Here is a 26041-nt window from a genome sequence, read left to right as displayed (position 1 = left end):
GCAGTTTATGTTGCTTGAATCATGCAATTTCTCTAATTGGCTTTCCTATTCATGTAAATTGATGTATATTCATGCAAGAAGGTGAATTATTTATAAAAAATTGTTGCTTTTGGCTGATAAAATTATTTCAGATTTTGGCAATTCTCTAGCTGTTCTTACTTTATCATGAACTCATAACAAATTCAGACTCTTCAGAGGGATATAATATAAAAAGTGGAATTTTTCATTTTCTTTCTCTTCACCCTCCAAATTCTACACCTTAGTGGTCCACTGGTGAGACTTTGAAGTATCTCCCTCCAGCTTTTTTCTCCTATTTGTTTTTAAAACACAAACCGAAAATGTGATTACACATACATGCACACACTCTTCTGCATCTTGGTGCATATGCCAGTGTATATGTCTCTACCTCATTCTTTTCAATGCATGTGGTATTCCATTGGTAGTAATTTTTGGTAATTTGTTGCAGGGCTAACTGCAGGCTAGTTGTAATCCTTGGAAGGATCACTCTCTAACATAGGAACTAAGTCTCTGTATATTATTAGCTCTTTTATTTTGTGCCATGAGCCTCGTGGTGGTTGTGAACTTGCACCTGCTGCCACCCTGAAAGTTTCTGAGGAATGTTATAATTCCTTCTAACACAGCTTCCTTGGGTTTCTGCTCTGGGGACAAATGTGTTGGGAGCAGAGGGATTTTTCTGTCCCTGTAGGTAGAAGAGGGTTCATGTTCCCTAAGAAGTAGATGCACTTTATTCACATAAAGCTTCTGAAGCACTCATATGTCGTTTTACCTTAGTTCCTAAACTAAAGCAGTAACGGAATGGTGGTCAATTCACCCTCTTTTTTCCATGCCATGCATGAGCACTAGGAGTAGGCAGAAACCGAAGAAAAAGCTTACTGTGTGTTTGACTGTGATGCAAAAGAAAAAAGAATTTGCTAACCCTTATCTCTTTTCTTGAGACTTAATGAGTGTTATTTAGACCTAGTATTGCAGGGAAAAATGATTTTATATAAAGACAATGAAAAAAGATAATAGGGATAAGTAACATAGGGGAAAGGTAATCATACAAATGAGGGAGGTGAAAAATTTGAAAATGTGACAGGTTATGAGGGAAGGGAACAGAGGCCAAGTGCAAGGTAGGCTGCCTCTGGGGGGTTGTTTGTTAGCACTGTGAGGGCTCATGCTTCTCCCTTCCCTTCCCTTCCCTTCCCTTCCCTTCCCTTCCCTTCCCTTCCCTTCCCTTCCCTTCCCTTCCCTTCCCTTCCCTTCCCTTCCCTTCCCTTCCCTTCCCTCCCCTCCCCTCCCCTTCCCTCCCCTCCCCTCCCCTCCCCTCCCCTCCCCTCCCCTTCCCTTCCCCCTCTTCTCCCCGCTCCCCTCCCTCAGACTGGCAGGATTCACTGGCAACCATGCTCCTTCCCCCTGGCTTTAATATATTATTAACTTTTAGATCTTAAATATGCCAGAAAGGGAAGACTGCTGCTGATGGGAGATTTCTAACAGCTGCATTTGCCTGTCAGACCAAAAATAGCTTCATACAGTTGATATTGGGGTCTAGGGGATCTTGAGGCCGAGAAAGGAGCAAATCAGTTATCTCATTATGTTTCTAATTTTCAAGTCCTCAATGTTCAGGTGGTTATTGTCCTTAAATGTTAGTATGCCAGGACGTGGAGAATTTAGCTACTTCTGTTCCTTTCTCCCAGTCCTGCCAGTCACATCTGCATGTGCTTTCTCCACGCTGAAGTGGCTCCGTCAGTTCTGAGGTGTCATGGGTGATTGGTTGACAATAATTAGAGTATTAATTATTATTGCCAATAGCCGGCATTTAATAAGCAGATTAAGAGCTTTTTATTTAATCTTTATTTTTTATTTTTATTTTGCTTGAGATAGAGTCTCACTGTGTCACCCGAGTTAGAGTGCCGTGGTGTCAGCCTAGCTCACAACAACCTCAAACTCCTTGGCTCAAGTGATCTTCCTACCTCAGCTTCCTGAGCAGCTGGGACTACAGGCACACACCACCACACCCAGCTAATTTGTTCTGTTTTTAGTAGAAACAGGGTCTCACTCTTGCTGAGGCTGGTCTCGAATTCCTGACCTCAAGCTATCCTCCTGCCACAGCCTCTCAGAATGCTAGGATTACTGGTGTGAGCCACTGCGCCCGGCCCATTTAATCTTTAAAGCAATCATACTTGTTAATGTCTCCATTTGATATAAGGGCATGACTGAGACTTGGAGATTAAATCATTGGCCACAAGTCACATAGCTGTTAAGTGGTAGAGTGACAGGGGCACTCTTATTCTGTAGAATATGCAGATTTGGTATCTCTTTACCACCACTCTCTGTTACCTTCCTCATAAGGTTCCAGAGTATGTGAGTGATACAGTAAAAGTAAAGGTTGTCTCTGTTTCTCTGGCTTGCATTCTGCCATGTTTTCCTGAGAGGGAGAGAAAGCTGGGAGTTGTAGCTCAGGCACTGAGCTTAACCTACTTTCATTAACCACTGTGATGAACCCGCATTGTTGGTTAACTATTAGTCATTGTGAGAATTGTGGCCAGAAGAAAATTGAATTTTTGTTGCATATGGGTAACCCGTGGGTGTGCCATACACATTAATATCACTTGTCTTGTATGTTTGTGAGGGCAAAGATAAAAACCATGAACTGGGGCTGGGTGCAGTGGCTCACACTTATAATCATAGCACTTTGGGAGGCTGAGCTGGGACAGTTGCTTGAGGCCAGGAGTTCAAGACCAATTTGAGCAATATAGCGAGACCCATCTCTACAAAAAATAGAAAAAAAATTAGCTGGGCATGGTGAAGCACGCTTGTAGTCCCAGCTACTTGGAAGGCTGAGGCAGGAGGATCGCTTGAGCCCAGAAGTTTGAGGTTGCAGTGAGCTATGATGATGCCACTGCACTGTAACCTAGGAGACAGAGCAAGACACCCTGTCTCATAAAAACAAAACAAAACAAAACAAAAAAACCATGAACTGAAAACATTCATAATGTACCATTCATATGGCAATTATAGTGTATTGATGTTTATTTACTGAAGATTTATCTGTTATATATATGTACCATATTACATATTAATATATATTTTTGGTACCTACCTAGATCTGTTTATGGTATCTAACCTGATGGACGCTCAAGATGTTTGATTTATATGGAATGTCCAGAATAGGAAAATTCTTAGAGACAGAAAGTAGATTAGTGGCTGCCAGGGACTGAGAAGGGGGCAATGAGGGAAGGACTGCTGAGGGGCATAGGGGTTTCTTTTTGGGCTGATGGAAATGAGAGTTGCATAGCCTTATGAATGTACTAAAATTGTACACTTAAAAGTGTGAATTTTACGTTATGTGAATTATATCTTGATTGAAAAACAAGATATTTGCTCCTGCAGCAGAGATAGGAAAAAAAGAGGGGAGGAGAACTTCAGAGAAATAATGAAATGTTTATGTGGATCTTCTTTGGACCTCAGTTTGAACAAACTAATTATAAAAAGACTTCCTGAGAAAATTGGGGATATTTGATTAGTGACTGAGATGATGCGAAGAAATTGTTGATTTTTGGGGGGTTTGATTTTAGCTTTGTGATTATATGAGAATGTCCTTATTTTTTAAGAAATGTGTACTGATGGTGTGGGTGGTGTATGACTAGAGTCTGCTTGAAAATACTTCATCAAAGGAAAAAAAGAAAATTAAGGAAAAGGGGAAATCTGGAAAAATCTTTAATTGTTAAATCTTGGTTTTGAGATATGTTGGGGTCTTTTATAGTACTCTCAACTTTGTGTATGTATGAAAATTCATTATCTAAAATTAAAAATAAAGATATTTGCTACTTAACAATCTTCATTTTCCCCTCATCTGTAAAATGTAGTTAATATTAATATCCTTAAATTATTTTGAGGATTGGGGCCATCTGTTAAGTACATAGAATGATACGTGGCACATAGTAGGTGCTTCTAAAATTCTATGGCTGCTGCTGCTGAAGGGCCCAGATATTACATAATACTGCTGTTATTGTTTTTATTAATCAACCTGTCTTCAGAAGATTCAGGGAAATTTATTACATCAAATCTGTCATCATCTGTTACCCAAACATACTTTATGGTTTGAATACATGTATGATACTGTCAGAAAGACTTCAGCTGTAAATTTTCAGTCTAAGAAAATACCAGGGCACATCTCTTATTTGTGAAGACTTTAAACTGCAACTGTGGGGTGTTGTTGTTGATATCTGACATATAAGACACCCCTGACCCTGATGCTTTGTGCACAAACAGTATATTGAATGCAGATATTTTATTTCTTTTTAAGCAAATAGTACAAATATATTATCTGTTACTTAGGATACATGCTATAGATAGGATGTACAAAGTGATAAGTAGCATTAAAGAAATTTATTTCCAAAAGGAAGAGTATGAATACCAGTGTTGAAAGACCTATGGAGAAATTATTTTAGGTTTCAGTTCCATGAAAAATTATCATATGGACACTATGAATCATGGAACTGGTCATGATTCTCCTTTTTTTCCTTGGCTGCTGGAATGCTCAGAGCCAAATTTGTGGCCTCCCCTTACTAACTATACAGTATCTTAATGACATGTACTTTGTTTATCAACACCATCCATGGCTTTATCTAAGTTTTCCTGCCCACATTTTCCTTCTACACTGGTTTCCTCGCTTAAAAACAAACAAACAAAAAAACCAAAAAAAACTTGTGTGAAGTTGTTAACTTTTGTAAGTCATCTTTTTGAACAAGATGACTGTATCAGCATTGCCAGTGAACAAAGATTATACTTGGATTAATAACTAAACTTAAATTTATGCTGTAGGCTTTGTGCAAATTGGTGCATTGAGTCTGCTATGCTGTTCCCTAAGGAAGCAAACATGGCATGTCACAATAAATGCTTTTATCGTGATTTGACTTAGGAGAGTCACTTGAGTTGAATACAATTCATCATTTAATTTGGGGCACCAACTTTTTCATACTTTCCTGTGGTAGGATTAGTCTGTCACCTTGTGTTGTGTTTGTTTAAATATGGCTCTCTCCACAGTGAGTTCCTTTAGGGTATGGGCTATGTGTCATTTGTTTGGGTACCTCCAACAACTTGCTTAGTGCCTGAAACATAAGTGCTTATTGAAAGTGTGTTGAATGAAAGAAAAGTGGCCGATGCATGTTTGGGAGAAAGTATAGAAGGCAGCTAGCGTTATTGGCAGAGAAGAAGTAGAGGGGTACTGTTTGCTCTTGCTTTACCCTTCTCATCTCAGTTCTAGAAACTACTTTAAAAAGAGAAGGATACCTGCTGTAGGTATGAGGGAGCCTGTATGGGCGTTTCTGTAGAGAAGCTGTTTCCAGCCACCCATGGCCAACTGAGACGTGAGGCTGCATGGGCCGGGTGAAATGGTAGCAACTCCAGTTCTTTGGCTTATGCCAAGAGCAAGATAAGCATCTCTGTGCATGTTTTTTTTAATTGCGCTAAATATGTACAATATCACATTTATCATCTGAACCGTGTGTAAGTGTACAATTCCATGGTATTAAGTACATTCAGGTTGAAGACAAAAAAGTTTAAGATGATTGATGCTGATGGGGATAGATTGCATAAATTACATCTCCAATATAGTTAAGGTTAAATCCCAAAGAGCTTTCTATAGTAACAATATTCCAGAAATACCCCGTGGTCCTTTTTAGATTATTGCATAAATAATGACCTGAGCCTCTCGTGGGTCTCAAGGGTTGAAGCCACATGGAAGAACTGTCTAACTCGGAGGAGTGGGGCTGTAGCAGCCACGGAAGAGGGGGACTTCTCTGCTGGATGTGGGGTGCCGAGAGGTGCATCCCTAGTTCTGTGTTGTGGTAAGTGAGCAGAGTCCCATGAGGACATTAATTCAAGGACTCTGTGGGGACACTGAGGCAAACTTTATAGTAGCATGAGATGACAGTGTGAGAGGAGAAATCTGCAAATGTTAAAGTTCCTTTGATAACTGTAAGGAAAACCCCTCAAGCTGTCCAGCCGCATAACAGCTCTTGCAGGAGTATCTATACTGATGGAGAGAGAGGAAAGCCCTTTGCTCTCACTCAGGCCTCAATTTTAGGTACAGACCCTGTGTCACACTTTTTGATTTGGGGGCCTTGGCTATTTCCCACAAGTGTAGAGCTCTTGGCACAGTGGATCCTGTGGGTAAAGTCTGGGTTCGGGGAGCTTTAGAGATCCCGGATGAACTCAGACTTTCAGATCATTATACCTGGAAGGGTTGTTAGAGACCATTTATCCCAAGCCACTCTGTTTTTATTTTTTTCTGCTGGAAAAGTCAACACATGCTTGTCAAAAATAAAATTATAAAAAAGGAGAATATGGAGTAAAGTGAAAGTCCTTTTGCCTTTCCTATCTCTTCTACAACCTCTTTATTGTATGGATGATGAAACTGAGGTTCACAGAGCGTAAATGAATAGGCCAACCCTACCCAGATAATGAGCTGGGAACATATATTTCCAAACTCCAGGCACAAGCAGTTGTTCCCTGTTACACCAGGGGCTTGGGAACCATCTGTTGAAGCAAAAATTGTAGTAGGTAAGGGGCTGTCACTAAGGTTTTGTGCTGTGGCTTCTCAAGTGATCTGGGGGGGCCTGTAGAACTTACAGGTGATGGGGAGCTTATTCATAACTGTGTCTCTGCTGAATGATCAAGTGGAAGGGGTCAGAGAATTCAGGACACTTGAGGTGACTAATGCTGATAGGTGTTGATTGCATGAATGGACAATCCAGTCCAGAAACTGTTAGAGGTGCCACACTTGATCTCTGTTAGAAAGCTCCCCTTGGGGTTTGCTGGTGCTGATGACGTGGTTGTCATTTTCTGGGGTCTCTTGGCATGGCTGGACCTTGCCTCCTAAGGGCTGGCTGTTGCTTTTCATTGTGTCCTTGGGTCAAGGACTAGAGGAAGGTTGAGAGATGGGAGTCTCCCCTTTCTTCATTTGTATGAAGTGATAGGGCAGGCAATTAAAGCAAATCACAAGATGAGAGAGAAGAAGTGGCAGGAAATTGTACCCACTTAGACTCAGCTTTCTGTGTTAAGCACTTCAAGGAGGCCAGATTGCAGCCCTCAAGGCCTGGAACGAGTCCGATCCAGGGAAGGGGAAGGTCTCTGCTGCCACTCAGCTAGGGCTGAGTCATGCCAGAGCCACTGAGATACTCCACCACACTAAGGCACTCCATTACTCCCACAGTGAAAGCTGCTTTTCAACACAACTAACCCATACTATTTAAATGTGTTTAGTCATTAAGAATATATTATTTTTTAAACCCTTTACTTGTTTTCTTATACTGTGGAAAGCAAATTTCTCATTGTATAACTGGCGTCAATGGTTAAGCCAATTTGCCACTGGAATCAAATTTCTTAAAAAATTAAAGGGCAAACTTACCTTCATGTTTTTTCCTTAATGTTCACGTTTTTGTGAGCCAGTTGGAGCTCTTCTCTGCCGAGTAAGCAAATATAACTGGATCCTGATAAATTATTTCCTGTGGACCATCAGGGTTTAGGTAATGAGGGCTTGTCTTTAGAGCACCAGGGGTAATAAACAAGTAGTGACAATGGTGTGGTTTTTGTAGCCTGCTTCAGTGTTGGTGGCTGCTATGTTAGAGTCATTTGAGCATTCATATGGAGTGCAGAGACAGTGGGGGAAAAAGCTGAAGGAAAATACAGTGACACCAGCAATAACCTTCCCCTTGCTTACAGATTTCAGACTTAATCTGCCCTTAACCATTATCCTCCTCCTGGTCCAGGCTTTGATTCTGCCTTTAGCTCACTGCTTTCCTTCTTCCTCCCAGCTGCTGGGAAAGTAGGTGGCCATCGCCCCTCCCCTTCTCCCTGCCTTCTGTCCTCGGGCTCACTGGCACTTTTACTCTACTTAATATTGTTTGATATCACATCGTTTATATTTTTACTGAATTTCCATAATTGTGTGGTTTGTTGAAATGCAGTTCATTTTTAAATCATTATTAGGTTTTTGTGATCTGTTTAATTCTTTTCAACTTTTATCTTCCAACCCTTAGTGCTTTTCTCTTACCATTTTGATATCCCTCTGTGTAATCCTGCCTTTGGCTCTGCATTAGTCAGATTTTTTTGTTTGGTATTTTGTTTTCTAGTTTTTCTTTTTTTTAAAAAAATCAGTATGCATCTTACAAAAATAAGAATTTTCTCTTGTATCCAAATAAGATCACCACAGCTAAAATGAATAGTAATTCTTAATGTCGTCTATTGCCCAGTTTATAGTTCCCAATTTTCCTTAAGATGTTCTTTCCACCTGGTTTGCTCAAATGAGAATTTAGTACAGGATCAGTCCCAGATTGTGTCTGGCTGTTATCTTCCTTAAGTCTCTTTTAATCTGGAACAGTCTTTTTGTTCACGATACTTATAAAGATCCCAGTTAAGCCCTCTCATGGAAAATTTCACTTTCTGCATTTACCTGAGTGTTTCTTAGTGGTGCCTTAGCTCCTCAATTTCCTTTTAACTACAAGTTAGATAAAGGCATAATAGATGGATGTTGAACATCTTTGTCAAGAATGTCACAGGAGATAATGTCTGGTTGTCTCACCATTAGGTAAGATTGAATAATGGATTGTCAAGTGACATGCTGATTGTTTTTCCTTTTGTGCTGGAAAGGAATCAGTGTGGTGTTACTTTGGTACCACGTATATGTCCAGTTACCTATCAACCTCATACGTAATGGGTTTAAAACCAATTGACAATCCTTTGCAGAATCATTTTCATTAGGAATTGCAAAAAGATGATTTTCTAGTTTCTTTTTGCTTCTTCATTAAGCTAGCAACTAGTGCTTTCAACTGGGTCTTGGTTTACCCTGGAATATAATTATTCCTGGAATTCATTCCCTTAGTTGCCATTTTTCAAATTAAGGATTTGGTTTAATAAATACCTCAAAAGGTGACCAATGATTTTCTTTGGCTTCCTTTTTTGAGTACCACCATGAATGTGAATGCATGGATTTTCAAGGCCGTTGTGTTTCAGTCAATATTATTATTATTTTTTGAGACAGAATCTTGCTCTGTCACCCTGAGTAAGTGACTGTGTGATGACGGCATCATCGTAGCTCACAGCAACCTCAAACTCCTGGGCTCAAGAGATCCCCTTGCCTTCAGCCTCCTGAGTAGCTGGGACTACGGGTGCATGCCACCATGCCTGGCTACTTTTTGTATTTTCAGTAGAGATGGGGTCTTGCTCTTGCTCAGGCTGGTCTTGAACTCCTGAGCCTAAGCAATTCTCCCACCTTGGCCTCCAGAGTGCTCAGATTACAGACGTGAGCCACCATGCCTGGCCAATATGATACTGTAATATTTTTGAGGCTCATATTGTCACCTATGAGAACTCCTTCATGGTGGCTCCTATGTCCTTTTCACATGACCCTGTTAATCCTTGGGAGCTTGTTTTTTGGTACAAAAATGATCTTAGGCTTAACTTGTACTTCCCTTGCCTCAGGTGTAGAATAAACCATTTCTCTAAGTTGCCCTATTGTTTTTAGTGGGGGGTGGTATTAGAGATGAGACTGTGATGTGACAGGTCACCACAGCTGCTGCGTGAATTTGCTTCTCGGTTTAAGTTTCTAGACTTTGAAAATACATGTCCAAAAATTACGAGTTCATACTGATACTTCCAAATCAATTTTTATTAATTTACTTAATCTCATTGATTTTATAATTACCATTTTTCTTTTATATTGAAATGTTTGATTCCTAACATTAATGATTTCTTTTCCTATAATACAAAATGTTTCAAAATAATACCAGTGTCATTACTACCTAAAACATTACTAAAATTACTGAATAAAGTATAAATGTTTTTGTAGTTTTTGTGCTCCAGATGATAGCCTAACAAGTAGATGCTGCATTAGTTTCCTATGGCTGCCAGGACAAATTACCACAGATTTGGTAGCTTAAAACAACAAAATGTATTCTCTCATAGTTCTGGAAACCAAAAGTCTGAAATCAAGGTGTCGGCTGGGCCCTTTCCCTCCGAAGGCCATAGAGGAGGATCCTTCCTTGCCTCTTCTAGCTTTTGGTGGCTCTAGGCATTCCTTGCCCTGCAGCTGCATAAATCCAAGTGTCTGTTTCCATCATTACCTGGCCTTCTCTTCTCTGTGTCTTCTCTTGTCAGAACAGTTATTGGATTTAGGGTCTACTTTGATAATCCAGAATGGTCTTATCTTGAGATCCTTAACTTTATTGCATCTGCAAAGACTCTATTTCCAAATATGGTTATATTCACTGGTTCAGGGGTTAAGACATGGACCTATCATTTGGTGGCCACTGTTCAACCCACTACAGACACCAAGATGTATAATAATTCACATAATAAGGTTTTCGTTCATGTAAGAATCCAAGCTGGATGTTGTTGGTCATTGAAGGTTAAATTCTACACAATCAGAGTCCTAGGTGAGGAGGCTATTCTTAACACATAGCTGCATCTTCACCCTGGGTGTTGTCTCTTTCCGACCAAAAGGAGAAAGAACATGCAGGTGTGCTCCTGGGAAGCCTTCTGGCCCAGGCCTGGAAGTGGCACGTGTCATCTGTACTCTTATTCTATTGAATGGGGTCTGCAAAACAGGATGAGAAACGTAGACTAGCTGAATGCCTAGAGGAGAAGAATATATTTAGTAAACAGTTACTGTTGGTTGGTCTCTGCCACAATTTTGATAGTCTGCTGATTCATTTGTTTTAGGTTGTATTCAGTATTATAACTTGCTTTTATTTATGGATTCATGAATTTATTCATTGATCAGGCATTTAGTTGTATAGGTGAAAGAAAACAAAGAGGTGAGAGAGGGTGCAGATCTGAGTTTTTTCCCAAACAGGTACCTCATATGATACTTTGAGTCAGGAAAAGACTCCACATGGTTGCTAGTACCAATTTGTCCTGAGTGTGCCGGACGAGAACTGGCTATGGCTTATGGCTATTTTTGCCACACTTAAAAAGACATTTTGCCTCCTGGCTGCCTTCTGCTTGAGATTTTGAAGAGACTTTTTTCTTGAGGTCTCCAAGCCAGAGGAAAGGTACTGAGTTAATTGCTGTTGAAAAGAAGACAAATTGCTTTCACTTTCCTTTCTGAAGGTTTTCCTTCCTGATCATTCTAGATCTCTGATGCCTTCATTCTAAAATGCTGGAGAAGCAATCAAAGGAGCAGCTGCCAACTTTCTGTATGTTGGGCTTTTTGGGGGGGTTGATGTCTGTAGAATGCCTAGAAGTGAGTTTACTTCACATCTTTCTTTTTTCAGAGGTTTCATTTGTCCTGTAGCTATTATAGTGGGGGGAAAAGGTGCTGGTCTACCCCACAGGGATTGGGATAGGGGGAGGGATAAAAGGGGAAGGGTAGTCTAAAGAGAAAGGAAAACAGTTATTTGTTTTAAAAATAATCCTTTTTGGTGACTTGATATAAATGCTCTATCAGAAGTGATGCTGAAGACTTAGTCCAATTTGAGGTTTTAGGCTCTTTTGCCAAAAGGCACATGACATTGCCTGCCTTCCTGCTTAGTGTAGTACCAATGGAATTATAGATCCACTTTAGCCCCTGACCTGGCTGAGACTACTTGGTTGTGTTGTTTGAAGTGAACTTTATCATACCACCATCTTTGATAAATTTGGGAACATTGTTACAGGAAATGGAGACTCACATGGCAGTTTAATGCACACAGGGTTAGACTGAGGTTGATCTTTGACACTATATTTTAGAAAATATTTTCTAAGCATATTTAAGTGATTTATTAAGCATGTTAACTAAGAATTTTTACCAGGTAATACAAACACTGTGTTATTTGAACACTTGGGCATTTAACTCAGAATCTTTGGCTGTTTGTGTTCATCTGTCACAAAAGTCAAATGGCCTTATGGAAGTTGTCCGGCAAGTGGTTGAGCTGATACTAAAACTGAAGTCTACCAGTGCCTGATTTTGAAAAATTTTATGTTTAAAAAAAATACTGTAATGGTTTGGAAAAGTATTTTGAAAAAGTTTCCAGCAGGTGACCTCGATCACCATGCAGTTGTGATGTCTTCACCATCAATCTGTTAAACGCTTCATTAAATTCACATCGTGAAGAGTGATGTGCTAGACGCTGTGACCATCATGCTTCAGAAAACATTATGCTAAGTCTTTCAAAACAAGAGCTTGAAAAAATAAGGCATACTCTTGAAAATAAACTATAGAAAGACTAAATATATGATGGAGAGCTCCCAGCCCACATGCATACTCTTTCCTAGTTGCCTGTGGCATTCATGATGAACTTACAAGGAAAGAAAATGTTTTAAAAGAAGTCATTTTCTAAAGTCATTGGGGAAATTGAGTATCTATGGTCTTTATCCCTGCTGCAGTAGTAAAACATTCTGATTTTGCTTAAATAGCAGAAATACAAGGTTAATTGGTTTTGATTTCAAATGATACTGTAGATGTTGGGGATATAGGGAGATAGGAGGAGAGTGAATTAGAGATATGTTTTGGGTTTTGTAATAAACAGATAGCTATATGGAGGGGCAGAGAGTGTGCATATTCTACATGAACATGGTGGATACAAGCTGTAGACGAGCCCAAGGCTTGCAGCATCATCTTTGGGTACTAGAAATACTATCATTACACAGCTGTTTCTTACTCCTAAAGCCACTGTTAGTTCTCTTCATAATCACTTGGACACAACCAGTCAGCTATCGATAAATGCACTCTTATTTTCAGTAGAATATAACCTCCTAAGTCCATCTAAAGCCCCACAAAACAGACACTCCTACTAGGTTGAGTCTGTGCTTACATATCTCTGTCACAGTCAGCAAACGTCCTCAGCAGTGACTCGTTTAGAAGGACCTTCTTCCTACCTCCCTTGTCTGCCCATCCTCGGGTACTCCCTGAAGGCTTTTTCACAGATTTGAAAGAAACTATTTACTAAATCTTATGAACTGAAGATGGCAAGAAAGATGGAAAGAAAGATGTGATGCTGATTAGGTGTGTGCATGTATGTTTATTATGTTAAATGTGAAATTAAGATGTAAGATCTGAGGGAAAAACACTCAGTATCCCACTGCAGCCTGGGATTCTGATTCAGATCTTCAGGTTGTTAGCACACATTGCTTTAGTTTTTGTGTTTAGAAGGTGAATATTTATATGTCTAGGACAATGGGTTGTGTGTTTGGAGTGGAGTGAGGTAGAGAAGATTGGATCAAGCAAACCTCATGACATGACAGTGAAGACGTACTAATGGTTCAAGGTTTGGAGGTACATTTAGAGCCTGATGAAAAGCTGTGCCACAATTCCTATGATTTTTAATTCTTTCAGTAGAAGTATGAATGATGGTATGTTTTCAAAATAGTAAAACTAAGTGTTTGCAGGACCCCTTGGAGTGCTATGTATCTTGCACAAGTATTAACTGATGAAGTTGGCTATTTGGCTTGTCTGGTGGATTTCTTTTTGATTAGGCAAGTGAAACCAACAAAATATCAAGGTAAACTTTTTAAAGAGAGAGAGCTATTCTCAGTAACAAAGTAAATATGTACAATGTATCTAAAAATTATGTTGAGATACTGTTTTTTAATTATCTTTACTGAGATATACTTTACATGTAATAAAGCTCACCAGTTATATTTTCCAAAGTGGCACATTTTGCATTCCCACCAGCAATGTAATAGAGTTCCAGTTGCTCCAAATCCTCACCAACCTGTGGTATTGTCAGTCTTTTTAATTCTAGCCATTTTTATAGGTATATGGTGGTATCTCATTGCGGTGATTTTAATATGCATTTCCCTAATGATGTTGAGCATCTTTGTATGTGTTTGTTTGCCACTTGTGTATCTTTGAAGGAACTGTGGATCTCTTCTGTTCAAACCTTTTGCATTTATTTATTTATTAATGAATGAATGAATGAATGAGACAGAGTCTCACTCTGTTGCATCATCTTAGCTCACTGCAACCTCAAACTCCTGGGCTCAAGCGATCCTCCTGCCTCAGCCTCCTGAATAGCTGGGACTACAGGTTCTTGCCACCACGCCTGGCTAACTTTTCAATTTTTTGTAGTGACTGGGTCTCCCTCTTGCTCAGGCTGGTCTCAAACTCCTGAGCTCAAGTGATCCTTCTGTCTTAGAGTTCCAGAGTACTAGGATTACAGGCATGAGCCACTGCACCAGGCCCCTTTTGCCTATTTAAAAAAATCAGGTTATTTGTCTTATTACTGAGCTAGAGAAGTTTTAAAAAACATTCTGGATACAAGTCTTTTTATTTCATTTTTCTTTTAAAGATGGGGTCTTGCTATGTTGCCCAGGCTGGCCTTGAACTTCTTCCTAGGCTCAAGTGATCCTCTACCTCAGTCATGACTATAGGCATGTGCTACTGTACCCAGCATTGGGTACAAGTCTTTATCAGACAAAAATTTTGCAAGTATTTTCTTTTAGTTTTTGTCTTGCTTTTTCATATTCATAATAGTATCTTTTGAAGAACAAAAGTTTTTCTGATGAACTTGAATTTATCATTTTTTTTTAAAAAGCGTTTCATGCATTTTGTGTCCTAAGAAATCTTTGTCTAACCTCAGGTCACAAAGATTATCTCCTGTTTTCTTCTAGAAATTTTATAGTTTTGGTTCTAATGTTTTATTTTGTGATCTATGTTGAATTAATTTTGGTGTATGGAATGAGGTAAGGGTGGAGAGTCACTTTTCCCCCATATGTATATCCAGCTGTTTTGGCACCGTTTGTTGAATAGGCTTTTTTCATGAACGGCCTTGGTACCTTTGAAAACCAATTGGTCTTCTGTGTTCTCTCTCTTCTGTTCTATTGATCTATAGCTTTATCCCTAAGCCAGTATGTTACTGGTTTGAATATTGTCTTGAAATCAGGTAGCGTGCATTCTCTAATTTTGTTCTTTCGCTAAATTATTTTGGCTCTTCTAGTTCCTTTGCATCTTTATGAGACTGATGTGCTGCCCACTGTGCCAAGAGGGCCCATTCCTTCGCATCTTTATATAAATTTTAGAATCAGCTCATCAGTTTCTAAGAAAAAGCCTCCAGCATTTTTGCAGGAGTTGCACTGACTTTGTAGATCAACTTCAAGAGAACCGACGTCTTAACAATATTGACTCTCGTGATCTATGAACATGGTATAATATCTCTAGGTGTTCTTTAATATCTTGCAGGAATGTTTTGAAGTTTCCAGTGTATGGGTCGTGCACATATATTGCTAAATTTTTCTCTAAGTATGTCATGATTTTTGGTGCTATTTTAAGTGATGTATTTTTGAAATATGTTTCCAATTGTTTCTTCCTAAATGAATATTGTTTTTGAATAACTTTCTACCACTTCTTTTATCCCTTTTTGGAGAGAGGTGGTTTATCTTATATTATTGTATTTATCAAAACCCAGATCTACAACTGAATACTATATTATGGCATCTGTACTGTAAACAACAGCCATGGATTTTTTTTTAGAGATAGGGTCTTACTGTCACCCAGACTGGGGTGTAATGGCAACCACCAGCTCCTGGGCTTAAGCAATCCCTCTGGCTCAGCTTCCTGAGTAGCTAGGACTACGGGTGTTTACCACCACACCTGGCTGATTATTCTATGTTATGCAGAGACAGAATCTTGCTACATTGCCCAGGCTGGTTGAGAACCCCTGGCCTGAAGTGACGGCGTTGGCCTCCCGAAGTGCTGGGATTACAGGCATGAGCTACTGTGCCCAGCCTACTTTGAAGTTTCACTAACGTAAGTTGTGTCCTTACTAAATATTCTAATTCAGTTCAATTCAGCACGCACCTACTGAAATCCTGAGAATTATATCTACAATTTGTACAGTTTGAATTGGGGCAAATGAAGTTTCAAAGAAGTCAGTTAGTATAACTATAGTCAGGAAAACAATTCCTAAAATTTGTCATTCTTTCAAATTCTTGAGTCATTGAAAAATATCAGTGCTCTTATCTAAATCTTGAATTGCTTAATGTTTTCTATAAGAAATCTAAGGCTTATTCTGTCTTTTTTTGTTTTCCTTCCTAATCAGAGTTTGAACTCTAGCTCTCCCTCTGAGCCCCATGTTTTCTGTGTATGATGCATGATTATCTCTGGAGACTTTTAAAGACCTTCAGTACTTTATTCTTCATTGGAAGGCATCTCTAAGATTTCTGGAATATGTAATAAATGGGGTGAGAGAGAGGGTTTCATATTTCCATTTTTCAGATGAAGAAACAAGGTGTGTTTATACCGCTTGTATTTTTATAGGAAGAATATTCCCCAGGGATTTTGCAAAATTTTTGTGAAAGCATAGACTATGCCTATAGCTGTATAATGTAAGTCTATATCTTTAAACATAACTGAAAATATTCTTAAATTTTTGCTTACCCAAGGATATGCACATTATCTTTGTACATTGAATAAAGAGAGGGTTTCTGGTATCCAAAATAGGAAGTATAGTCTAAAGCCATAATTAATAAGCTTCAGGGTGCAGAAGACCTACTTGGGGATTTTAAGAAAGTGCAGATCCCTGGGTACTTGGATTGGGTCAAGAAAATTTGCAATTTAACAAGTAACCTCAAATTGCTTTAGAGGCAGGTCTTTGGTAGTTTGTATTATACATTAAAGAAGCTCCAGTCTAAAAGAGAGGAAATTTTTGGCTATTGAGGGGGAAGAACAAAGGATTTGAGGGTTTTCCAGTATAAATCCAACTGTCCATCACTCTGTTTCTTAGATAGCAATGATAACAAACACCATTGCCACTGCTATGGGCCAAGAACTATGGTGTTTGAATCTTTGCGTAGGAAAACATGGGATAGTAAACAAACTTTATTAGTATGATCTCCTCCATCACAAATTCAACAAATTCAATTAAAATACCTTTTAAATTGGGGAAAAATGATGAGCTATGAGTAGGATTAAAGAAACCCACTAAATATTATGCACTAGAGAAAGAGTTATATTTTGATCAGGAAAGACCCATTGAATTAGAAGGAATTCTTGCTAGTCTAAATAAAGGAAAGCATTTGGAAAAGTCTCATCAAAAGTTATTTTCAGTCTGAGGGCTGTAATGGAACATTTGGAAAGTCGTCCTCTCCTCTCCGACGAGGAAAATGATTTCATATTCAGAGCTGAAGAATGTTTCAAGGCTCTCCAAGAAACCATGGCTGTGGAATGAGTCGTACATGCTTATTTTTCAAGTCTCGCCTAGTGCAGAAATGGCCAACTTTTAAAGTTGGGAATGGAGAAAGGAGAGGTACGCAGTATTAACCATATGTTTTTCCACTATGCAGAACTCCTCATCGACTCCCTGTTAGCTATCCTGTACGGCTAGCCTACTGTTGACGTCTGCCATTGTCCATTCCAACTCACCAGTCAGATCCTTTGTGCTGTTTCTTTTCATGATCTGGATTACTGGAACTCAGCTGGACCTCTTGAAGTTACTAGCACATGCCTCATGCTTCTCTGCCTTTGTTCTCATGTTCCCCATCTGGAAAACTCCTCTGTCTCCTGCCTCTCACACCATCCCAGGATATCTGTAAGCTGTCTGTCCTTCACAGTTCAATTCAAAAGCCACTTTCTCCAGGGAGGTTCCTTTGATCATCTCAGTTGGAAAGAGCCTCACCTTTCTTTGAACTTGGAGAGGATCACATATGGCTCTTATCATATTCTACTTTGTATTACAGCTATGTCTGTTGTATCTCAGAGATGAGATTTAATGCTTTGGAATCGAACTTACTTCTTTTTGTGCTTTTTACACAGTGTCTTGTATAATGGGTTCTGGATGAGTGAAAGAATAAAATGACCGAAACATTTTTTTTTTTTTTTAATTTGGTATTTTTCATGTTAGTGCCTGGAAGCAGGGGTCCTAACGTGATAGTAAGATTTAAAATGTTCAGAGGCAGGAACTTGTTTAACAAAACGTTTTCATCCAGTGACAACCACAGGGATGCTTCTAAATAGCAGCACAGCTGGCACTGGCCTCCGCTGGTAGTTGTTATGCAGATGAGAATCTCTGGGGACTTGCTGTCTCCGTCACCTATTACAGTGAATAGGTAGAGTCTTAATACTTTTTCCTCATTTTCTCTAAATCGTCCCCCCCTTTCTTGCCATTCCCCACACGGTCACGCATACTTTCCGTAGGTGGGAACAGACTGGCAGCTTGTGCTGAAATTTCAGAATTTTTAAAACCTTTTTGGGGAACAAGGAATGTGTGTTCTTTGGGGGACTTTAGTGTTCTCAGTTCCTTGGGGGACTCTCCAGGTCTATTCGTGTAAATTGTTTTTTATTTGCAGAAATCGTTAGCCTCGTGAGGGCTAAGGTGCCATGACTTACCTCAGTGCCTCCTGCTTAGGGACCCTGATTAGTCTTGGCACCACCCCCCCCTCCCCGCACATGTACTGTTCTTGGCCTCTCTTAAATTGTGTAAGTCATTTCTGTCAGTATACAATATTAATGCAATATTACATCCTTGTCTTTTCTTCTCCCTGTCTACCTGTGTCAGCATTATCCATTTTAGAGGGCAAACCCCTTGAGGATATGGATTATTCCTGTCAACTAAACTCTGAAGAGCACATGGCACCAAGCTAAATTTTGCAAATTAGTACTTACTAATGGCAGTAGTGCTGGTTGTAATATTGGCTTGTTTAGAGACCACAGTTTGCCTACTTGGCCTTTGGAAAAGGCACCCATTATTTCCTACTTCCAGGAAGAAAAACATTCAAGTATAGTGAGCTTATGTGAACAAAAGCAATGCCCTTTGAATTTTCACTTTCTAAAATGATTCTTTTTTTGGAGACAGGGTCTCACTCTGTTGCCCAGGCTAGAGTGCTGTGGCATCAGCCTAGCCCACAGCAACCTCAAGCTCCCGGGCTCCAGCAATCCTCCTGTCTCAGCCTCCCGAGTAGCTGGGACTACAGGCATGCGCCACCATGCCTGGCTAACTTTTTTATATATATTTTTAGTTGTCCAGCCAATTTCTTTCCATTTTTTTAGTGGAGACGGGGTCTCGCTCTTGCTCAGGCTGGTCTTGAACTCCTGAGCTCGAACAATCCTCCTGCCTCAGCCTCCCAGAGTGCTAGGATTACAGGCATGAGCCACTGCCTGGCCTAAAGTGAATTATTACAGGATCAGAATAATAAAACATTAATACTGGCATAATGATGTTGACATCTAATTCATCCCTGAAGATGTTTAAGCAGTTTATGTAACTCTAAGACACCACTGAAAGAGAGCCAGTGACCATGAGGCCATCCCAAGCAGGGAGAGAAACTCAACAGTAAGTATGTGCCCCAAGAGCCATTCATTTTCTAGAGATTTCCTCTATTTTCAGATGTCGCACTGTAATTTCTTTCCTTATGCTTCAGAATATTGGGTGTAAGATAAACTTGAATTCTGTTTGCTTTTGGAGCTGCTTATCTAAATATGATTTATGGAGCCTGAAGTGCTTATAATGTGCTTGTTATAAGCCCAACTCACACCAAATTCACCTCAATTAATTTCTCATGTAACTATACACATGGATAGAGAGAAATGTGAAAGATCAGAAATGCTTTGCTAGATGAATGGAGTGTCCAATTCCAAATCTTTATTCAGAACGGCTTTCAGCAACAAACTGTATTAGATTTAAATGGAGGAAGGGGACGGAGACATGGAGGGAGAGGAGGTCCCGCAGCACCAGTTCAGCTGGTGAGAAAGAACCCAAGGCTGCTGCCTGCATGTGTGGCATAGAAAAGGCCATGTTGTAGCATAGTCAAGATGTTATGTTTACTGTGACTTAACTAATTAACTTAGTACACCCCTGGCACAGCCCCTTCATTTAGTTCTTTTCAAAATGTTCTGGTTTTCCAATTTGGGTTGCGGTAGATTTAGTCATTAAGTGGAGTCCATAGCTGTTTTGTCTTTTCCTTATCTGCAGGGCAGGTCTTTGTGTAGGCAGCCAAACCTTCCTGGTGACCAGCAGGGGAAGGGGGTTGGCTAGCATAAGCCTCAATGGATTGGGGTAATGAAAAACGTGTAATCATGAAAGCGACTAGACAGTTTTGGAGCCATGAGAGACACAGCACAGGCTCATCCTCAAATGCCTCTTGCTCTGAAATGAATTTGGCTGACTTATATGCAGCACTGAACCTGCTGGGTGTGTGCCCTGTACAGTCTCTCTGTGTCCTTTTAAACTTTAAAAACTTACCCTTAATTTATGAGAAAAGTACCTTGTATATGATGTTTTTAAAAAGTTAATGCTTTGAACATTTTTGAGGGCTGACCCCGTGCCAAGTATTCTACATGCCGGGAGTCGGTGAAGAATAGAACATATTTCTACCCTTGTGAAAACTTTTACGCTAGCAAATTAAAGGTGAGCATGCTTATTTTACAATATTGTGAAAAGAATAAGGATCAGTTTAAGAATCAGAAAACCTGTGTTTGAATCTTTGATCTGACGTGTGCATGTGTGTATATAGATACACAATTTTAGGCAGGTCGTTTAATCTCTGAGCCTCAGTTGCCTTATGTACAAAATGGAATTAATATCTATTTGGCAGATGTGGAGGACTGAGTGAGCTAAGAGGTCTAAAGAACATTGAAAGATAAGTTAATAATGTTTGAGAAACAAAAGTGATTCCCCCATGTGAAAAAGTAATATATTTTTGCATAAGTGAAGTTGCTTTTAGCAGTGGGAAGAAATTTTCTGATCATTACCAGAGAGATATAATGAATAGAAATTGAATTCCTAACAGACTAATTTATTAAAGTAAAATAGTTGTAAATGTCACAGAAACTTAATGAAGGTCCTATAACTCTAAAGTTTTGTTCTCACTCAGACCCCTTCCAATGCAGTGTGTTGGCCTAGTGTACCTGAATGTTCATAAATGACTTTGGGTTCTGTTGGTTGACTGCTTATGACGAGTGATTAAAAACCCCAGAGCAACTGATATTTTCTATGTGGAAACATTTCACAAAGAAAGTTTGATCACACGAAGAGGTAAATGGCAGCAGGTCAGGGTGGTGGTGATGCTGTGTAATTAGACATTCTGAAGGAGATTTGTGTTTTAAAAGCTCTTTCAGATAGCTTCTCAATTCATATTGATAAATCACCATGACTAAATATTTTTTTGTCCCTAAGAATAATATTTCTATGCAGTGTAACTCAATTTGAAGACACTAAGATACTCATATCAGTGATGTTGTGCAAGCAGGTAACTATGGAAAGTAGCATGTGGGATATGAAGCAGTTCTGAAAGTGAGGATGATGGAAAACTGCCAACCAAGGCAGTTTGGGGGTTTAATGTAAAATACAAAATTCTAACATTTAGGGAAAATGTATTCATTTAAATAAATGATACCTATAATTAATCTGAAGTCCTTCAAAATAAATGTGTTTTGGCTAGGTGGGAAATTCTCCAATTCTGTTGTCCAAATTGGCTATGTTGAGTACAGACAGAAAAGGTCTGGTGAGTCAGGTGCTGGATTTATAACTCAACTATGGCTCCTCTAAATCTTAGACCAAACAACCCCAAGATTTACAAAAATAACTGGGGCTTTGGATTCTTTCCCCTTAACAGTTTTATTTGAATCCCTGGATGTCGGCTGAGTTTTCATATAAGTAGATATAATATGGACCAATAGTATTTTAAAATATCAGGCTTCATTTTTTTTCTTTCTTGGAAGTACATCAACGGGTTGCTCAAATAAATGAAAAATGTTCCTAATATACAACAGCAAATTCTAAGCAAATTTGAAAAAGTACGAGTTTATTAAATTGAGACTAAGGAAATAAGTCAACAGGACCGATAAATGTGTATATTTGAGAAATCCCTTCTTCTGAGTTTCCATAATCTCAAGTAGGAAATGGGAAAAATTGCATTTACTCACTGTCAAAAATAGAATTCGCTAATCGAGCAAATGCTAATGTGTTACATGTGTCACTCAACCACATTTTGTTACTCAAAAAAAAAAAATAAATAAATCTGGTCCTTCTGTTCTGAAGATGTAGCCTAAAAGAACAAAAAATTATGGGCCTCTCAACAATTGTTGACAGGTTCAAATTTTAGGTCCTCAAGCAAATACTGTACTGGCAAGAGTCATCATTTGTTGAGTTTCATGTGTTAGCGACCTTATATGTAGAGATAGGTGGCATTTGCTATAGCAGAAGGGAGCACAATTTGAGTTGTCACTGGTTGTAGGATTTTTAAAAATTGGTATAATTGGAATTGTATGATTAAAAAGCATAATTTTCATTTATATCCTAATATCCCTCTGGCATCAGCTGTTGTTGTACACAAGGTTGGAAATAATGACTGGTTTCTAGATAGCTCAGCAGTTCATTTTTCAGAGCCTTCTGTGATTATTTTAGTCCTCAGCTGGACTCCTGCTAAATCCCCATGGCAGTAGGAAGTGAAGTGGTGGTGATTAAAAAAAAAAAAAAAAAAGGACTTGATGCACAGACAGAGATGGCATTGGAGATGTAGAATACTTGTAAATTGTTATTTAGAAATTGCTCTCAGGATAAAAAATTTGGAAGAATAATTAGAAACAGTATGCTGATCTTTTTTAAAGCAGCTTTATCAAGATATAGTTTATATACTACAAAATTCACCCTTATCATTTTAAATAAAGGGGAAATATTAATAGGGGTCTCACTATAAACCATTTCTCCCTATTTTAAAGTATTACACAATAATAAGATACATACTTTCAATAATAAGGTGATCTTTTCAATATCAATCAGTAGGATGATCATTAGCATTCATAAATATGTAATCAGAGCTTCAGTGGACCAGGAAGAATGTTATGGTTCCCTGTGTTGGAGGAATACAAGTTTATGTGGGATGCACAAATGCTTAAACATATAGTGACCAGTTGTCAGTGTTGTGAAATACCAAAAAATTCCATCATGAAGTAGGCAATAATCAGATTAAAAAGAATTAAAAAGTAAGACAACATTTTTTGGGTTATAGGTGGAAAAGAACTTTGTCCTCATTTCTTGATGAATATTTTTTCTTCTAGGGCTGATTTATTTAAACTTTGCATATGAAATACAGCATATATACAGAAAAGGTTGTGAAACCTAAGAACCAGCATATTAAGTAGTGTAAAGCCAGCACTTTTGTATTAATAACTACTGCTCAGATCAAGAAATAGAACATTGCTGGCCTCTTACAAGTGCTCTCAGTTTCCCTTTCTGACCATAACCTTCCCCAACCTCAGTCCTCCAGCAATCACTTTTAGACTGATCATCTCCAGATATATATATATTTATTTCTACATACATACATATATACACACATACATATGATAAAACTGTACATGTATGCATAGTGTTACCACCTGAATATGTATCCCTAACCATTACAGTTTAGGTAATTTTGTAACTCCATATAAATGAAATCATGTGGGGTTTTTTTTTTTTTTGACTCGATGTCAGGTTTGTGAGATCCATCCATAGGAGCGTGCTGTACCTCATTTTCATTGTAATCTGGTATACTGTTGTGTGAATGTAATGCAAGTATTTATTCATCTTACAGTTTGTGGAGATTTGGTTTTTACTCAGATTTTTACCGTTGCTTATTCTGCTTTGGACATTAAGTCTATAAAATCTGATAAACATGTACATGAATTTCTCCATGTGTGGTTCCTCTACTGGTAGCACCAGCATAAAACTTGTTATAAATGCAGGTTCTCCGGCCCCACCTCAGACCTACATTCAATTATTACCTTGGGAGATATGTATTATATTTATGCTTGTTCCAATGACTGTGCCTTTGCTTAAAATATTTTTGTATCTTCCAGTGTGGAACTGCCTTAGAAACTCATTAATGATAACACACATGTATATGCACACGCACAAATTCACACACCCACACTCCAGTCTCTTAGCAGTAGACTCATTACTCATTTTTGAAACAAATTCGTTTTAACAGTTTGAGTCAATTCTTTGGCTATCTTCAAATATCCAAAAGAGAAAGATTTGCCAACGCTGAAGATTTTCGAAAGAGTATGCCATAGATTAAAGACCTGCTAACAAAGGACCTGAAACAGGTTGGGCAATGCACCATTCCTAGAATAGAGAAAGCAATATAGACTCCTACAGAGAAAGCAGTATAGACTCTTGAGTTGGGCAGACATGGGTTAGAATCCTCTCATACCACTGACTACCTATGTCATCTGAGGAAAGGACTGCATTTCTCCGAGCTTCAGTTCTCCTCCTGTACGAAGAGAGAATCACCTCGTCTACTACCAGGATTCAAAACAAGTAGTACATAATGAATGATCATTGGCAGGGCCACCCTCATAGTGTGAATGCATTGTGTCATGGATCCGTAACATTAATCTGTTTGCTATGGCTGTGTCATGCCTTCCTACCTTTCATGCTTTTTACTTTTGTGCTTCCTGCAGGAGCGATTCCAGGTGAAGAATCCTCCCCATGCATACCTTCAAAAGCTCAAAGGCTTTGTGGACCCAGCTGTAACCAGGAAGGTAAGATGGGTTTGTTTCCACTCTCTGTTGTTGCTTCCTCATTAGCCGGCAGAATCCTCCTGCTTTGGAAGAGACCTTCCTTCCTCTGCAGCAGAGCCTCTTCCAGAGCCTTCAGGAAAACAACCACTGGAGACCGACAACGTGAGAAGACAAATACCACTCTTCTTACTTGAGGATGTGTTTAAGAGTACTTTCCTGAGATGGGAGTCACGTACCTCTAATGGTTATTAAGTCATTGCTATTTCCAATTACACAGGGAGGGCAGCGAGTCCAGTCCAGAAGTGTTTAGGCCACTACAAAAGCAGGCCTTGCAAAGGGAATACTTGTCTTTCATGCCTTGGTGCATTTCCAGAGACCTTGAAAACTCACTGGGGCTTTGTCATCCCAGCTGTGCACTCACATCCTGTGTTGATGCTTTTAGCAGCTTCCCGCCACCCACCCCCAACTCCTGCCTGGGCCCCAAGAAGGTAAGGAGAGAATAGCTGATTCCGTTCCATGGACTCTCTCCTTTTACAAACAAGCCCTGCTTTGTGTAGCCACACAATTGGTTTAAACTGATGCCTTGTGGTAAGACATGTAGCCTGGCACAGCCCTGCGGGCCTGGATCAGTCCTAGGATGTCTTAGAGCAGAGCTGTCCTTGCTCAACACGGTGGATGAAGGGGCTCTTCACCAGATAGCACTTGTTTTTCCATTGACCTTCCACAACTCCTGAGTTCCCTCTGTTGTTTTGGTGTGTGACTCATGAGAAAAGGCATACTTTTCCTAGTTAACCATCATCTTCAGAGCTCTTGGCTGTTGCAGTACAAAATTTTTTTTTTCCATCATCATCTTCTACTCTAACCCTTCCCTCCTCTATTCTCCTCCCCCTGCCAAAAAAAAAAAAAAAAAGGCCAACAAAGGAGACTAGCTATTATTTCATTTTGGAAGTTTCCTGGGCCTTTGTCCTAGGGTTAACATGCAGACAAGGGGGAATAAAATCTGGGAGTAAGCGTGAAAACAGAGTATTAACCTTCGCTGCTGGCTCTATGCTGTATGTGACTTCAGTGTGACACAGCCTCGTCTCCTAAGAATGTACCTGTCAAAGTGGCATAATATTTCTCTCATCGTAAATATGACACACACATTTTTTTAAAAAGACCTATTAAACAGCCTTAATTTCATCAGATTAAAGAGGGTTATAAGGGAAGACACACCTATACATACAAAATGTACCCTTTCCCCTCAAAACATGTATTTTGTTCTCTTTCTTCACATAGAACAGCACAATTCTATTTTAGAGTAGATTTCTAAAGGTTTTCTGAACCCCAAACTTTGTAACCTTTGGGCTATATGGCTCAGACCCCAGCCTTGAGCACTAATGCTCACCCCGAGCTGAGGATGACAGAAATGCCAGTGTTTGTACACAAAACTGAGATCTCCCCTCACGCAGAGTTCATTCCATCCCAAAACAAATTCTGAAAAGACAGGAGACAATGGGTAAACTTCTAGAGAGTGCTTCATAGACTCCCAAACTCCGTAAGGAGTAAGATGCTTGGAAGGAAGGAGGTGGGCTTCCTCCTGGCGCAGTTCCAGTTCTCCGTTAGATCAGTTATTTC

General features: G+C 39.3%; 1 protein-coding gene across 10 annotated transcripts in view; it reads left to right on the top strand.

The window, feature by feature from the left end:
* The window catches only part of FMNL2 (formin like 2), a 294756-nt gene that overhangs the window by 168458 nt on the left and 100257 nt on the right, over positions 1-26041 (top strand). For all 10 annotated transcript variants that reach the window (XM_045559298.1, XM_045559293.1, XM_045559296.1 and 7 more), the window contains exon 3: positions 24365-24445. In XM_045559298.1, the coding sequence (XP_045415254.1) occupies positions 24365-24445 (81 nt within the window). The remainder of the gene's footprint in view (positions 1-24364; positions 24446-26041) is intronic.

The sequence above is a fragment of the Lemur catta genome, chromosome 8 (assembly GCF_020740605.2).
Source record: "Lemur catta isolate mLemCat1 chromosome 8, mLemCat1.pri, whole genome shotgun sequence".
NCBI classification, from domain to species: Eukaryota; Metazoa; Chordata; class Mammalia; order Primates; family Lemuridae; genus Lemur; species Lemur catta.
Note: the sequence above shows the minus strand (reverse complement) of the source record. Positions and strands in the feature narration are given on the sequence as shown.